Below are 14,663 nucleotides of genomic sequence, written 5' to 3' on the forward strand. Positions count from 1 at the left end.
CTTGCTTTTTCAACTGCAGAAAGAAATGATTTTCTGAAGTGATTTTTTTTGTTTAGTTGTTTTGTAAGACAGTAGCAAAGGCTTCACTAGCACATGTTTGTTGGCTTCACTAGAGGGAGAGAGACTGGCATTTTTTATCAAGTTTGACTGGAGGCTGATGTTATTGAGCTACTGATTTTCATGTGCCTGGTGGTCAGTTCCCACAGTAGGTGCTCATGTTTCTTGCTCAGATAATTACTTAAAACATATTTATGGGAATTAACCAAACTGAATATACTCCGGAACCCATAGGCTCACGCCAGCACCCCAGGCTGTTCATGGTCAGAGCAGAGCCCATTAGAAGCTGACAAAGGACAGAAGGTGAGCTGGGAACTAGGAAAATGTCATTTAGGCATGAAAATCAAGAAGAACCAAATACTCAAGCCCAAGGCTCCAAATAAATTAGAGTGGGCATAATGAAAAACAGGCAACACAGCTCAAGGAAATTGAATCCTCCACTCCCTGCCTGCCTCTGTTTATGTGCCCCACTGGTAATTGACCATTTAGGAGCTGATTTGAGCTTTACAGCTGTCATAACAGTCAAGTGCAGGGCAATCCATCATCCCATTTCAATCTAAGTCAGTAAGGTTCGCTTTGGATGCTCCTGATTCAATGCTGCACAAACACAGGCTCTTGTGCCATCTCTGTCCATCCTGCTCTGCTTCTCCCTCATCCTGCAGACCAGGGTCAGCCTAACAAGAGCACAGCCTCATGTTGGGAAAAAAAAAAAAGAGCAAAGACTCCAGAGGAATCCAAGTCCATTAACAGATAGTATCTCAGGTGTATGTGTGTGCGTGTGTGTTCAACACAGTGAAAAAGCCTGGACAGATAAAAAGATAGTTCATTTGATCTGCGTGACTCTCTGCTATACTTTACATTGGGATTAACTACTTCCACATCCCTCTTTTCACATCTCCGGTACCCATGAACCTCACATTAGGAAGGTTTTTATTTTTTCAGTGTGTCTCTGAGACTTCTCTAGTTCACAAACTATATGAAAGGAATCAGACTCTTTTAAATATCTGTAGTTGGGTTCGCATGTGATGTTTCTTATTGAAATGCTGTTCCCACTGTTTTATCTTTGCCTGGCTTCTCCCCCATTCCAGAGTCCACATATCTCCTCTTCTGGTGATGAGTTACTTGGTACATCCCTCTACCTGCCCTAATCTACACATGCATGCTGGGCAGTGCAGATCACAGCCTTTCTACCTAAATATGATATTGACACTTTTTATAGACTCCGCTCACACCTAGCTACTTTGAGCAGCATCTCAATCTCCAGCATACCCAAAACGGATGGTTCACTACCGATCCCTTCCCTCCACACACGCTCCCACTCAGTCCGTATCTCTTGTTGTCTGTCTCAGAATTTATTGCCGACATTCACCCAGGAGAGAAACTTGACCTCATCTTAATTACGTCTTATCCCCCATCCTTTACATACCTCAAGTCCTATCTATTCTAACTCTTTAACGCCAACATAGTTCCTCTACTTTTCCATAAACCAATCATCAGTTCCTATGTTCAAGGCATTGTGACTCCTAGGGCATGCCCTGCTTTCCCCTTCTTGCCTCCAGGAAGGTGCTGTCTAGGGATCTTTCTGTGGCACAATTGCGATACTGTCACCACCAGGCCTTGAAAATGTTAGTTCTGTCTGTGCTTCAGAGGCTCAACCTCCGACATGACTTACCTGGCCTGTTTTAGTTCATCCTGCTTAATTTTTAGGCTCCTCTTTTACTATATCTTTTTAATTCCATAATATACTCCTACAGAAATTATATTTTAAATTTATTAAGTACCTCCCCCTTTTTAATGTGTCCTAGACCTTTCTGCCTGAAAGATCCTTACCCTTCTTTTCTGACTTGCCCACTCCTTCTCAAGTTCCAGGTTTTGTTTTGGAGTCACCCTTCCTAGGAGCCAACCTCAGTTTTCAAAAATTTTTTGTTGCTCATTTTTTGTTTTCGTTTTGCTTTGTTTTTTGGATGATACACAATCTATCCTAACATGGTGACATCTGTTCCCCTGTCCTGGCATCCATCACTGCTCAGTGCTTTTGCTTATTTCAAGTTTGTCTTATGACTCTGTCCTGCTTTCTGTAAAGCTGAGGATATGTCTGTATTATTTATTGTTGCAGGAGCCAGCACAAAGACATATTAAGTACTTAATCAATGGATGCTACAATAATTATCCTTTCTTACATTCAATAATTCTGCAAAGCATTATGTCCATTTTACAGGGTGGAAGTCCAAGGCTTAATGAAAGTCAGTGTGTTCCCAAGATCAAGTAATTATTAAATGGTGAAGTAGGAATTAAAAGTGAGCTATTTCTGTTCTTAAATTATATGCTTCTGGGATCCCTGGGTGGCGCAGCGGTTTGGCGCCTGCCTTTGGCCCAGGGCGCGATCCTGGAGACCCGGGATCGAATCCCACGTCGGGCTCCTGGTGCATGGAGCCTGCTTCTTCCTCTGCCTATGTCTCTGCCTCTCTCTCTTTCTCTCTCTGTGACTATCATAAATAAATAAAAATTTAAAAAAATTTAAAAAATTATATGCTTCTATATTACAATAAACTGCCTTTATAATTCATACAGTGATATAGTATGTGAATAGTGGTGTCATAAGGATATCTATATCATCCGTTAAAGCTGTCATTGTTTTATATGGGAAAGTACTTTGCAGATGTGAGAATTTTAAGGATTTGGGGATACAGGGATTATTCTGGATGGGCCCAAAGCGTGATGATCATTATATCTTAGAGGGAAACAGAGGGAGATTTTACTATGGAAGAGGAAGAAGGAGATGTATAGGTTAGAATGATGTGAGGAAGGAGTCACAAGCCAAGGAAGGTAGGCAGCTTACAGAAGTTAGAAAAGGCAAGGAGACAGATCTTCCTGCTAGTGCCTTGCCTTTCCCAATAAAACTGATTTTGGACTTCTGACCTCCAGATCTGTCGCAGAATAAATGTTATTTTTGGCCTCCATATTTGCAGTAACTTTGCAGCAGCAATAGGAAACTAATAAAGTACATATGAAAAAAAAAGCAAGTATACACAATATATATTTGATTATATGTGAAAAGTATGTATTATCATTAAATTTAACCTCTTGAACGGCCATCTTCATACCTATGTAATTCAGTTTTAGCTGTATTCATCAACTAAATGGAAGGCCACACATTTCCCTGGAAAGCGTGAATTTTTTAAAAAAAATTACTTAAGAGATATTACATTTTAAAAAGAAATTATTTTATGGCTTTCTTCTTATGTTTTTCTAATAATCAAATTTAAAAGGATGGGGAAGTAAAGATAAATCACAGCTTTCAACAAATAATGTGCGTTCTTCAATGAGATGACAGAATTATTCCCAGCTATCTCAATACTTGCTTAAGTACAAGTTGTTACTTTAAGATTGCCGTTGTCCTCCATGCTGGATTAGGTTTCACATTATACTGTGTAAGGACACCTAGCTAGTAAACTTCAGTTAAAGGGCTGGTGCTATTGTCACCACATTCCCCTGGCACACTCCCACGTTCAGTAAGGTCTGGAGCTGGGGCCAGGGGTCTGCCATTTCCTTCTCGAGGTGGGCACTCATTTCTGGCCAACCTCCTGCATTCCCTACACGCTTCCCCTCGTTCATTTTTGTGTGGGAAACTCCTGATACATCTCTTCATCTCCTAATTACGTCCTTTGCCAATGTCTCAGTTCATCTCTCACTGGATTAATCTTAAGAGCATTCCACCTGCTGCCAATAGCTCCCTATGCCCTGAGAGTAAATGCCAAAGTCCCTCCAGGGACCTGCAAGGCCCCGTATAAATGCGCTCCCTCACACACATTCTGAGTCACACACATGATCTCCTAGCTGGACTTGGAGCCTCCGGGGCACACTTCTGCCTCAGGAGGTGTGTGTTTTCTGTTTCTCTTCCTGCATGTTCCTCCCACAGATGTCCACATGGTTCACTGTCTCACCTCCTTCAGGTCTTTCCATAAACATCACTTTATTAGTAAGGCTTTATCTGACAACACAAGCAAAAGCCACAATTCCTTCAAACACTTTCTATCTGCTTCCCTTGCTTCAGTTTTCTCCTTAGCATTTACCACCAGCCAATTGACAACATAGCACTTATTCACCTCATGTGTGCTGTCTGCCCTGTCACCGGGATAAGCTCTCTCAAAGCAGGTATTTCTGTTTGCTGTATTCAGTGTTGTAGTCTCAGTTCCCTGGACAAGACCTGGGACCTAATAGAGATATATAAAAATTGGTCTTTACTCTGTCTATTCATCACATAGTGTATTTTACCTTTGAAAAAATTCAAACATAATATCAGGTCCTCCATGTTTGAAATTCATTAGTTGTTCTCCACTAAGGAACAAGGTAAAATGCTTATTTTTTTTATTTGGATGTACAAGTGACTCTGTGATCAGGTCTCAATTCTACCTCCTCATCATGCCTCTCCATCACATGCACAAGAACCTACTACATACTTGTTACAGCTTGTCCCCATTTGCTGTGGCTGGCCCATATTCAGTGCCTGATATGCTCCTTCCCAGTGAGTTTACCTAACAAAGCCTTCCCTCACCTCTCAAATCAGTTTGAACGCTACTCTCCAGAAGATGAACTGTAGTTGTCTTTAGTATTAACATAGAAAGAACACTCTCAGATCCCAAGGTAATGTATCTGCCTGTTCCTGCCTCTCTCAATATGTGAAACTTCACTTTAAAGATTAGATTAGATCTTAGTCGATCAGCAAAATGCTTACATATGTTTAATAAAGAATAATTGTTTGAATTGAATAAGTAAGGAAGGCATTACCTCGATTCTGGGGATTTAGGGCAGTTTATCCACCCCTTCCCCCCAAACTTTTTCATATCATGGCATACACAGAAATTTTGTATGTACTGTCCCAAGAATAAGTAATGGAGGCTGCCCTTGGAGGACAAGACTAGTCTGGGGATGTTAGTTACCCTACACTCAGAACACTAGTGGAGTCAATATCTCTGCCTATCTGAAACTCACGTGAAGCACCACAGATGAGACACTCTGGACTGAGTGACCAAAACCCCAGTAGGAACTAATTTTTATGCCCTCTGTGCCTCACTCTTGCTTAATAAGCTTAGAAGTCTTCCCTGTGTTGGATTTCAGGTCTCACAGTTAATAACAAAGCCAGGACTTTCCCCACTCTGCTCATTCAGCCCGAGCTCTGTGACCCTATTCTTTCCAATGACTCCTCTGACTTAAGGAAATGTGTAGATACAAGTTAGTAACAGTGTAAATGTACTTTTAAACATCATATACATTCGAATAATTTATAGAATATATTTGTAATTATAGTATCCAGACTTAAACAGAAACCTCAGATACTACTGCTGTTTCTTGTCAGCCACTAGATTATGTGGTGGCAAGTGTCTGTAAAGAGTCAAGCATAAGACAGAATAAGAGGACAAGGCAGAGTTTTATCATTATTAAAGAATGAGCCAGAAGTAAATAAAATTGAAAAATGCAAAAAAGGTAAGTAATTATTCAACTCTTAAGACATTTAGCCTACACCAATTACAAATATTACATATTTTGGGGGGGATTTATAGTAATCCTTTGTTCAGACAAAATGCAGCCTGATTTTTGTGTGAATTCTGCATGTGGGCTATGGTTGCATTTAACCCTGAATTTTATTTTCACTTACCTTTTCTGCCAAGCAAAGGATACTGTTTATTTTGTGTATTCCCTCACATCCAAATGAGAAACGTGACATTTACCAGAAATTTGACTACCTAGACTGAAGGTTATTATGTGCCTCACCCTGCATTTATAAACAACATGAAGTTTTTTGGGGAAAAAAATATTCCTTACTTCTCCTGATTTCCATATTCCTTCTCCTGATTTCCATATTCCTAAGTATATCAATGAAAAGGAAACCCCTATGTGCTCTAATTACCTACACATGCAGTACTTCATCCTACAGCATCTAAAGAGGTCTCATGAACAAAGATATTAAACTTAATATTATAAAGAACCAACTTTTCCCCCTAGAGCAAGGATTTTACTTTTTAATAGTATTTCATACATTTCACCCAAATCATTGCAAGGAGATCTACATAAAAACAAATTTAAAAAGAAGAATTTCTCTGGTGGATACAGATGAGGGGCTCTGAGGCTAGTGTGTTCAGAGTCCTCTTCTCCTATTCTGAGGCACTTTTGTTATATCTTGAAACTCCATGAAGCATGATTTGAAAATCAAATGGCTTTTCTGTGACTCTTGTTCACGGTGGAAAAACTTACAAATATGGGAAGGTAGTGGAGACCCTATATAGCTTTCACAGAATTGCCCACCTGGAGTGATACAGTTGGTTCTGGAAGTTAAAAAGTCAAAAAGGGGGATCTCTGGGTGGCTCAGTGGTTTCCCGCCTGCCTTTGGCCCAGGGCGAGATCCTGGAGACCCGGGACCCAGCATGGAGCCTGCTTCTCCCTCTTCCTGTGTCAAAAGGAACAAACAGGAGCCATCAGCCTTGGGCAGGAGCCTATAGGTGGTCTGGAGCAAGGAATGCACCTAAGGCAAACTGAGAAACTTCCAGGAACACACAGAAATGGTGCTAAGATGACTCAGGCAAAGAGGAAATGAGAAACAGGAAAATGCAAAGGATACTCTGGAAGGAGCCACAGGTGACCACAGAACAGCACTTTGAGCAGACAAGGGCAGCATGGGGTGGGCCCTTCTGTCAGGAAGAGAGAACAGACTAAACAATAATGAGATTTTATGCTTTCCTAATTCCCTGGAGCTTCCCTGGAGTTTCCTAATTCCCTAATTCATCTGAAGCTCAGATGTTGCTTTGTTTCCATTGGCTGCTGCACAGGTGTGGGAATTTATGGTACAGAGGAATTGCACCTTAAAAGTGCTTTAAGTTTTAAAGTAAAAAAATCAGAACAAACAAAAAGCAGAAACAGATTTATAGAGACAGAGAACAAACTGATGGCTGTCAGAGGGATAAGGATGGGGGATGAACAAAATGGGTGAAAGGGAGTGAGAGGTGCAGGCTTCTAGCTATGGAATGAGTAGGTCAACAGGATGAAAAGTATAGCATAGGAAATTAGTCCATAATATTATAATCATTATGTGGGGACAAGCTATGCTTGTGGTGGCCATAGTATAACATACAGAGTTGTCGAATCACTATGCTGTACACCTGAAACTAATGTAACATTGTATGCCAATTATACTTCGATTATAAATAAGTAAATAAATAATTTTGGAAAATTTAAAAGGTAAAGTAACAAATCTCCTTAGAGTCTAAGTAAAAAATCTTAAGAAATATACTGTTTGGGCCATTGGTATACCTTATTAGTGAGCTCAACCAGAGTGATCTATTCCCAATGTTGGACAGACTACTATGTCCTCAATTTTGTGTCAGAACAAGTATCTGACTTGGTCCAGGGCACATGCTCACAATTTCCCCCACTATATAAATTGTTACTTTTATTTTATTTGAGGTAGAAATCTTGACTTCCGGGACACCTGGGTGACTCAGTGGTTGTGTGTCTACCTTTGGCTCAGGGAGTGATCCTGGGTCTGAGGATCAAGTCCCGCATTGGGCTCCCTGTGAGGAGCCTGCTTCTCCCTCTGTCCGCTTCTCGCCTCTGCTTCTCTCTCTGTTTCTCTCTCATGAATAAATAAATAAAATCTTAAAAAAAAAAAAAGAAATCTTGACTTCAACTCTCACAAACTAGAAACTAAAACATATAAAATTGTACTCTGAAACTGCAAATGAATTGGTTTCCAAAAATTGAAAAATTATCTCACTTTAGGATGGCCCATTATGGTGGATGCCTGTCTCTCTCACTATTGGTAACTATTCATTACAGAGTCAGTTACTTACATGAATCAGTGTAGGCTCAGGACATCACAAATGTCATAGTTCCAAACTGAAGTCACAGGTCTGAGAAAGTAGATCATGAGAGACATTCAAAGACAGAGAGAAACTATCCCTGTCAAGAAATGAGGGTGGCATCCACTGATAAAAGGGATACAGTTATCAAGGCTGGAAAACCAGGCCAGATAAGTGCAGTGTGGGACCATGAGGCCCTCCAAGCATGTATCTGTGAGAAGTGAGGTGGGAAGGAAAGGTTCTAAATTCAGACCAGGTAACGGCAAGTGATCTAAGTAGGCCGAAGATTGACATAAAAGATGCTTTGGGGAAGTAGAACAAGTACCAGAGAGAGTATATAAGTGAGTTCCTAGAAAGCAACTTTCCTTCCATTTACAGTTATTTATCTTTCAGTTAAAGAAAATTAAAAAGAAAAATGGTATTTTGAACCAAATAGAAACAACTTAATAACAACCTAAAGGACAGAGTATTTAAATATTTTCATTACTTATATTTAGCATCAAGGGCTTAAAAAGTCTTTTCTGTATATGGATACAGATGCATGATAGATTTATATTTTTATTTTTTATCTATAGAAACATATACTTAATTTTGTAAGAATTTTTCAAGTGCTGCTTATTTTCTGAATTTGAATAAACTGATAGTAGCTTAAGGATATTCATCTAATTTTATGAAACATTTTCTTCTGGGTTATGGGTGTCTCTTGGAACTCTGGTTCCAAGAATGGTGCAAGAATGCAGCCAGAGTCACAAAACAAGTACCAGAACTCACAAGTCTCCAGGTTCTCTTTCTGTGTGTCTTTGATGCTTCTGTCTGTAAACCGTTTATGCTCCTCTCTGTCTATAAACCAGCCTTCTCCACTGCTCACTCCCAAGGCAGAAGAGTGTTGTGTTCTCTAGTCAGGATTTTTCATGTCTGCTCCATGTGAGAAGCTCAGTCTTCGACTGGACCTTCTTGGTATGGGTTCATATTTCCAGGGAAAGGCTCTTACTCGCTCAATTCAGGTGGGGTTTCGCTCCCAACTCTGATAAACAGTGGTATAAATGTGACTGCTGGGCGCAACCCAATTAATTGTCTTACAATCTTTAGTTGGTGGTCTAGGGGAAGTACATAAATAAGAAAATGTCCAGAGAAGGAAAAACGTGAATAAGACCCACCCTGCCAAAGGTATGCAGTATAAGGGATACAGAGAATTTTAGAAAGCTGTCACAGAGATTGGCCTTCTTAGCGACTCCCTTCCCACCCAAACAAAGCCTTGTCCAAACTTCTGGAAGGAAGACGGTTAAGGATAATAAGGCAGTTTTATGCAAAAATTAAGATAGACACAAGAAGTGAGCACAGGGCAGCATTCTTGGTATGGTGATTGTGACAACCAAAGGTATGTGGTTGTGTGTGTGTGTGTGAGAGAGGGAGTGTGTGTATGTGTTCACGTATTGTGTGGTGGGAGGCAGCAGCTGTGTACTGGTCCTCAGCCAGGTGACCTCGGTGTGGTAGCAGCATGGTCTACCGCCACATCCTTTGGTAGGAAGTAGCTATAAAGCCTTCATGAGTGACATCAATGAAAGTGACTATTTTACTGGAAGGAGAGTTAAGTGTCAGATTCCATACAGCAGCGAAAAGGACATATTCAGGAAGACCTGGAACTAACTCTCAGAGACTCTCTGAAATCACTTGAGAGTCTTGGAACAGTCAGGGGTTTGGAAGGCATGGCCGTTTTTCATCTGCAGGGTCCAGTGAAGTGCAGATGACTCCAGATGAAGCTTAGCATGATTTTCCTCTCTGTTCACCTTGAGTCTAAGGAACTGGCTATCATGGCGCATTTCAATTTTCCGATCACTCTTTACTTAATGAGTAACTATCCTTGAGGTACCTAGCCTTTTAGATCTCCTAATCTGCTATTGTTAATTGCTTCTAATCTGAAGCTGAAAAAGACATTTTTTTTTTTCTCTCAGTGACAACAGTGAAGCTGCTTCCATTGTGAAGCCAGGCAGTGCATGGCAATAGAGACTTTGGAGCCTGGGCACAGGATGATAATTTTACCTGGCAGTAAGCAGAGGTTTTGAAACCAATCCCACATAACAGTGCTGAACTGGAAGGTTCTGGTCTAGCTACCCTTTCCCTCTTCCATTTAAGAAAAGTCATCCATTCCTCTGATCCCTAAATTCTACATCTGTAGAGTGACATTGTTTTTACTTTCTGTACTTCCTATCCAGGAAGTACTTGTTACAATCAAGGGAAATGCTAGGTATGTGGAGGACACAGTGTAATATATATATATATATATATATATATATATATATATATATATATATACACAGTAACCATTGTATTCGGTTACTAATTGGTGGAACTTGTTCTGAGAATCAGATATCCCAAAGCCCCAGCAAATGTTAAATCACTTGCCAGATTTTCGTAGAAGAAAGGATCCTATACCAAAACCCACCATTTTTAGGCAAGCCTGATGAAGCTAACATCTTCATTAGCTGAAGGGAAAGGAGAGAGGCCAAGAGGAGAATTCTGGATGCACACAGCTTTCCAAGGCTTCACTTCTGCTGATTGAATGGAAAGAATCGGGCATAAGATGGAAAAGGGGGAGTTACTGGGTCCCCATTTGTCAGAAAAAAAAGGAAAAAAGCCTACACCAAGGGGTTAGCAGCTTAAAAACATAAATAAGTAGGAGGAAGAATTCTTTGAAAGATCACTAAGGCAGAAAAATAGGAAACCACAGACTGCCATTGGTTGAAGTTTTTTAAAAATATTTTATGTATTTATTAATTCATGAGAGACACAGAGAGAGAGAGAGGGAGAGAGAGAGAGAGAGGCAGAGACATAGGCAGAGGGAGAAGCAGGCTCCTCACAGAGAGCCCGACTTGGGACTCAATCCTTGGTCCCCAGGATCAGGCCCTGGGCTGAAGGTGGCGCTAAACTGCTGAGCCACCTGGGCTGTCTGAAGTTTTTTTTTTTTTTTTTTTTTTTTTTTTAAGATTTTATTTATTTATTCATGAGAGACACACACAGAGAGAGGCAGAGACACAGGAAGAGGGAGAAGCAGGCTCCATGCAGGGAGCCTGACGTGAGGACTTGATCCCGGGTCTCTAGGTTCATGCCCTGGACTGAAGGTGGTATTAAACTGCTGAGCCACCCGGGCTGCCCAAAGATTTTTATCCCAACAAACAAAATTGCTAGGAAGCCTCTGCATGGTTGGAAGGACTAGAGTCTTCAGTGAGGAATATTTGCTTACTTTTCACCATAAGAAGACCAAGAGCAAAATGATTGAGGAGATCAGGTGCTATTTTATTTATGCTTTTATTCTTTATTTGATGACCCTTGAGAAACATTTGGTGGCAGGACATATATACAGCTAATTTCAAATTTGTAATTTTGGATAAACTATTTATCCAACTAAAATATGCAGGCTCCTTTGTCTTCATGGAGAGGCAAAGTCAGTTCTTCTACATTAATCATGATTTCGTAGCAACTCAGAGTCGACACTCTTACTTTGCATCATCCTTACTTGGACACCAGTACTCAATTCTAAAATATTTCAGAAATGTAAACTAAGATACTAGTGAAAGAACATATTCAATAAGCACTTTGATAATTAAAAAAATATATCTACAGAGATGTGATAGTTAATTCTACAATGGACTATAAAAATAATGATAATAGTAATATTCAATGACATTTGTGGAACAACTGCTTGGTACTGACTTGTAATGTTTTTTTGTATCACTGTATTCAATTCCTTTAGAAATCTATGAACTAGATAGCCAATTATTTCCCTTTCTTAGATACAGGAATTGAGATGTTAAAAATTTGGCTCAAGGCAACACTACCAGGAAATCATGTGGTAGAGACCCATTTCACACTTTGGTCTGTCTGACCCCACATCTTAGACACAAGGCTTTACTCACTGTCTGACAATGGGCTGAGAGCGCAGGAATCCCTACATAGTTAGCCTCAGGCCTACACCAAATTCTAAATTCCATTTAAATTTCACTTTGGATCTATTGACTTTCCACTGTAAGGCCAGCTATTTGCCATCAACAATTGCTAACTGTGATTTTCTTCCCACACTAAAAATTCCCTAGCTGAGGTTAAGTAACTGCCATCAGTAAGTGGAAAGTTTGGACAGGAGATGGCTGCAATTCTTTTTTTGGTTATATCCAAAAAATATATCCTGATATTCTTTGGTATCAGAATGTATAAATCAAGGGAAGGCAATACTGAAAAAGACTTATTCTCCACTGCTTGTGAATTACTCTGCTACCACCTTTCTGAAGAAATCAAAGACTTATCACATAGAAGACTCAAAAGTTATTTTTTTTTTTTTTACTTCTGAGTCTTACTGCAAATATTAATGTGCTGCTTTGCCTTCCTGCTGGGTTGAACAGGAATGATGGCAAATGAAGAGAAAAATCACTGATGTTCCCTAGCTGGCAGGGGTTTCTCTGTACACTGACTCTTTTAGACCATATGCCCATTTATCTGCACCTTTTTTTTTTCTCATATCTATTAGGATGATTTACTTCTGTTAGGGAATCTAAGGGAGGAGTGAGCCATAAACTGAGCATTTCTTAAACCACGGCTACAAGCTGAGACTCTGTGGGAATGCTATGTCTACTCATAACGGACTGCAGAGGGGATTGGAGAACTGAGAAGCTGGGATTGGAGAACTGAGAAGCTTAGGACACGCACACTTACCGTAAGCTCACAGCTGGCTGCACATTTGTCCTGTCAGGGAAGGGAGGAGATGGCTCTAGAGAGCATTCATGCAGGAGCCTTGCTGGAGGTGGATGGTGTAGTGCTCAAGAACACGGGCTCCTGAGCAAGTCCACCTGAGCAACAACAACAACAATAATAACTTTGTACCAAGACATATGCATGAATAAGTTCAGGTAAAGCCTTTAGAACAGAGCCTGGCACACAATAAGCACTGTATAAGAATTTGCTATAATTATTACAACTACAGACTACCCTTACCATCATTATTAATGATACAGAATGAAATAAAGAAGTAAATATAGATTTATACTTGTATTTTCATACAGAAGTGTGTTTAAGCCATGTTCTCCTGCAACCTTTTTTCTAAAACCCTTTCCCCGGCTGCACCCTGGGGCAAGGAACCCGACGCAGCTGCAGCAGGGGCCCCTGCCGCGTACCCTGGAGCTCTTCTACGATGTACTGTCCCCCTACTCCTGGCTGGGCTTCGAGGTCCTGTGCCAGTATAAGAACATCTGGAACATCAACCTGCAGTTGCGCCCCAGCCTCATTGCAGGGATCATGAAAGACAGCAGAAACCAGCTGCCAGCTCTGCTTCCCCGCAAAGCCCAATACCTGAAAAATGACATTAGACTCCCAGGACAGCATGTCCAGGTTCCCGTGCAGTTCCCCAAGGATTTCTTCTTTGTGATCCTTGAAAAAGGAAGTTTATCAGCCATGAGATTCCTCACTGCCGTGAACATGAAACACCCAGAGATGCTGGAGGAAGTGCCCAGGGAACTATGGATGCGTGTCTGGTCGTGGGATGAAGACATCACAGAACCTCAGAGCATCTTAGCCGCTGCAGAGAAGGTCGGCATGTCTACAGAACAAGCCCAGGGACTTCTGGAAAAGATCGTAACACCAAAGGTGAAAAACAAGCTCAAGGAGGACACTGAGGCAGCCGGCAAATATAGGGCCTTTGGGCTGCCAGTCACTGTGGTCCATCTGGATGGCCAAACCCACATGCTATTTGGCTCTGATCAGATGGAGTTGCTGACACACCTGCTGGGAGAGAAGTGGATGGGCCCTGTGCCTGCAGCCATAAACCCCAAACTTTAAGTATAGCCAGGGGAAGCCTATAGGGATGAAAAAGCAGACCATCTGCTTACCCTTCTTCCACTGTGTGACACATCTCTTGGGGCCTGATTTCTCTGTCTGATAGAGGATCCTCTGTGGCCCCGAGAGATGCCATGTAGGGGGCTTCCTGGTGCCCCAAACTCTGCTCTCCCTCAGAATAAACATAGTATTTCTGGGGAAAAAAACAACCGTTCCCCCTCTATTCATGCACAGATACATCCTTTTGTTTTAGCTATCGGGACATATATCTTAATTTTTTGGTATATTTTTTATTGGAGTTCAATTTGCAAACATATAGTGTAGCACCCAGTGCCCATCCCGTCAAGTGCCCCCGTCAGTGCCTGTTACCCAGTCACCCCATCCCCCCTCCCACCTCCCCTTCCTCTACCCCTTGTATATCTTCATATTAAAAAGTGATTGCTGCAACCATTTGTGAAAGAAGAAAAAAATAGAGGGGCTCCAATTCTTTAATGGAACGTGATGTGATTGAGTGAGAACCTTTCATTATAGGGACTGGAGGTTGGCAGAGTTTCAGGGGCTCAGCACTGAGGATATTCAAGTGTGGTTGTCCCACAAATCAACCCCTCACCCCTGGTATGCTCTCTTTTCAATTGCACTGAGGTTACCTTCTGACCAAAGTAGAAGAAATTGGACCAGTTGAACATTTTTTTGAATTGTTGCGGGATGCCGCACTACCAAATTATACACCTCAGTATCAAGTATAGTTTCTGGCACATAAAAGACACATAGAAATTTATTATTGCTGAATGACTATGTGTCCCTATAATCAAAACTTTCCTCCATCTTCAAAGCTTGGTAAGGAAGAGTCGCAGAGACCAAGCCTACAAGGGTCATTCCAGGGCCATCTTGTCAATGGGAGTCCCTGGCTCAGGAAAATAGCTTGTTTGGATC

The 14,663-nt window shown here is 41.1% G+C and overlaps 1 protein-coding gene across 1 annotated transcript; it reads left to right on the forward strand.

The window, feature by feature from the left end:
• Positions 1–8,020: 8,020 nt before the first annotated feature.
• LOC129504007 (glutathione S-transferase kappa 1-like) lies at positions 8,021–13,758 on the forward strand. Its single transcript, XM_055316549.1, has 2 exons — positions 8,021–8,130; positions 12,962–13,758. Exons 1-2 carry the CDS (start codon positions 8,021–8,023, stop codon positions 13,731–13,733), a joined length of 882 nt encoding a protein of 293 aa, XP_055172524.1. The 3' UTR covers positions 13,734–13,758.
• The last annotated feature ends 905 nt before the right edge of the window (positions 13,759–14,663 follow it).

The sequence above is a fragment of the Nyctereutes procyonoides genome, unplaced genomic scaffold (assembly GCF_905146905.1).
Source record: "Nyctereutes procyonoides isolate TBG_1078 unplaced genomic scaffold, NYPRO_anot_genome, whole genome shotgun sequence".
Classification (NCBI taxonomy): domain Eukaryota; kingdom Metazoa; phylum Chordata; class Mammalia; order Carnivora; family Canidae; genus Nyctereutes; species Nyctereutes procyonoides.

Bases quoted from the DNA above. Each gene is read 5' to 3' on its own strand.
- LOC129504007 (XM_055316549.1), top strand. From the start codon at position 8,021: ATGAGGGTGGCATCCACTGATAAAAGGGATACAGTTATCAAGGCTGGA. The intron at 8,131-12,961 runs GTGAGGTGGGAA...ATTTTCATACAG, and splicing joins CAAGCATGTATCTGTGAGAA to AAGTGTGTTTAAGCCATGTT.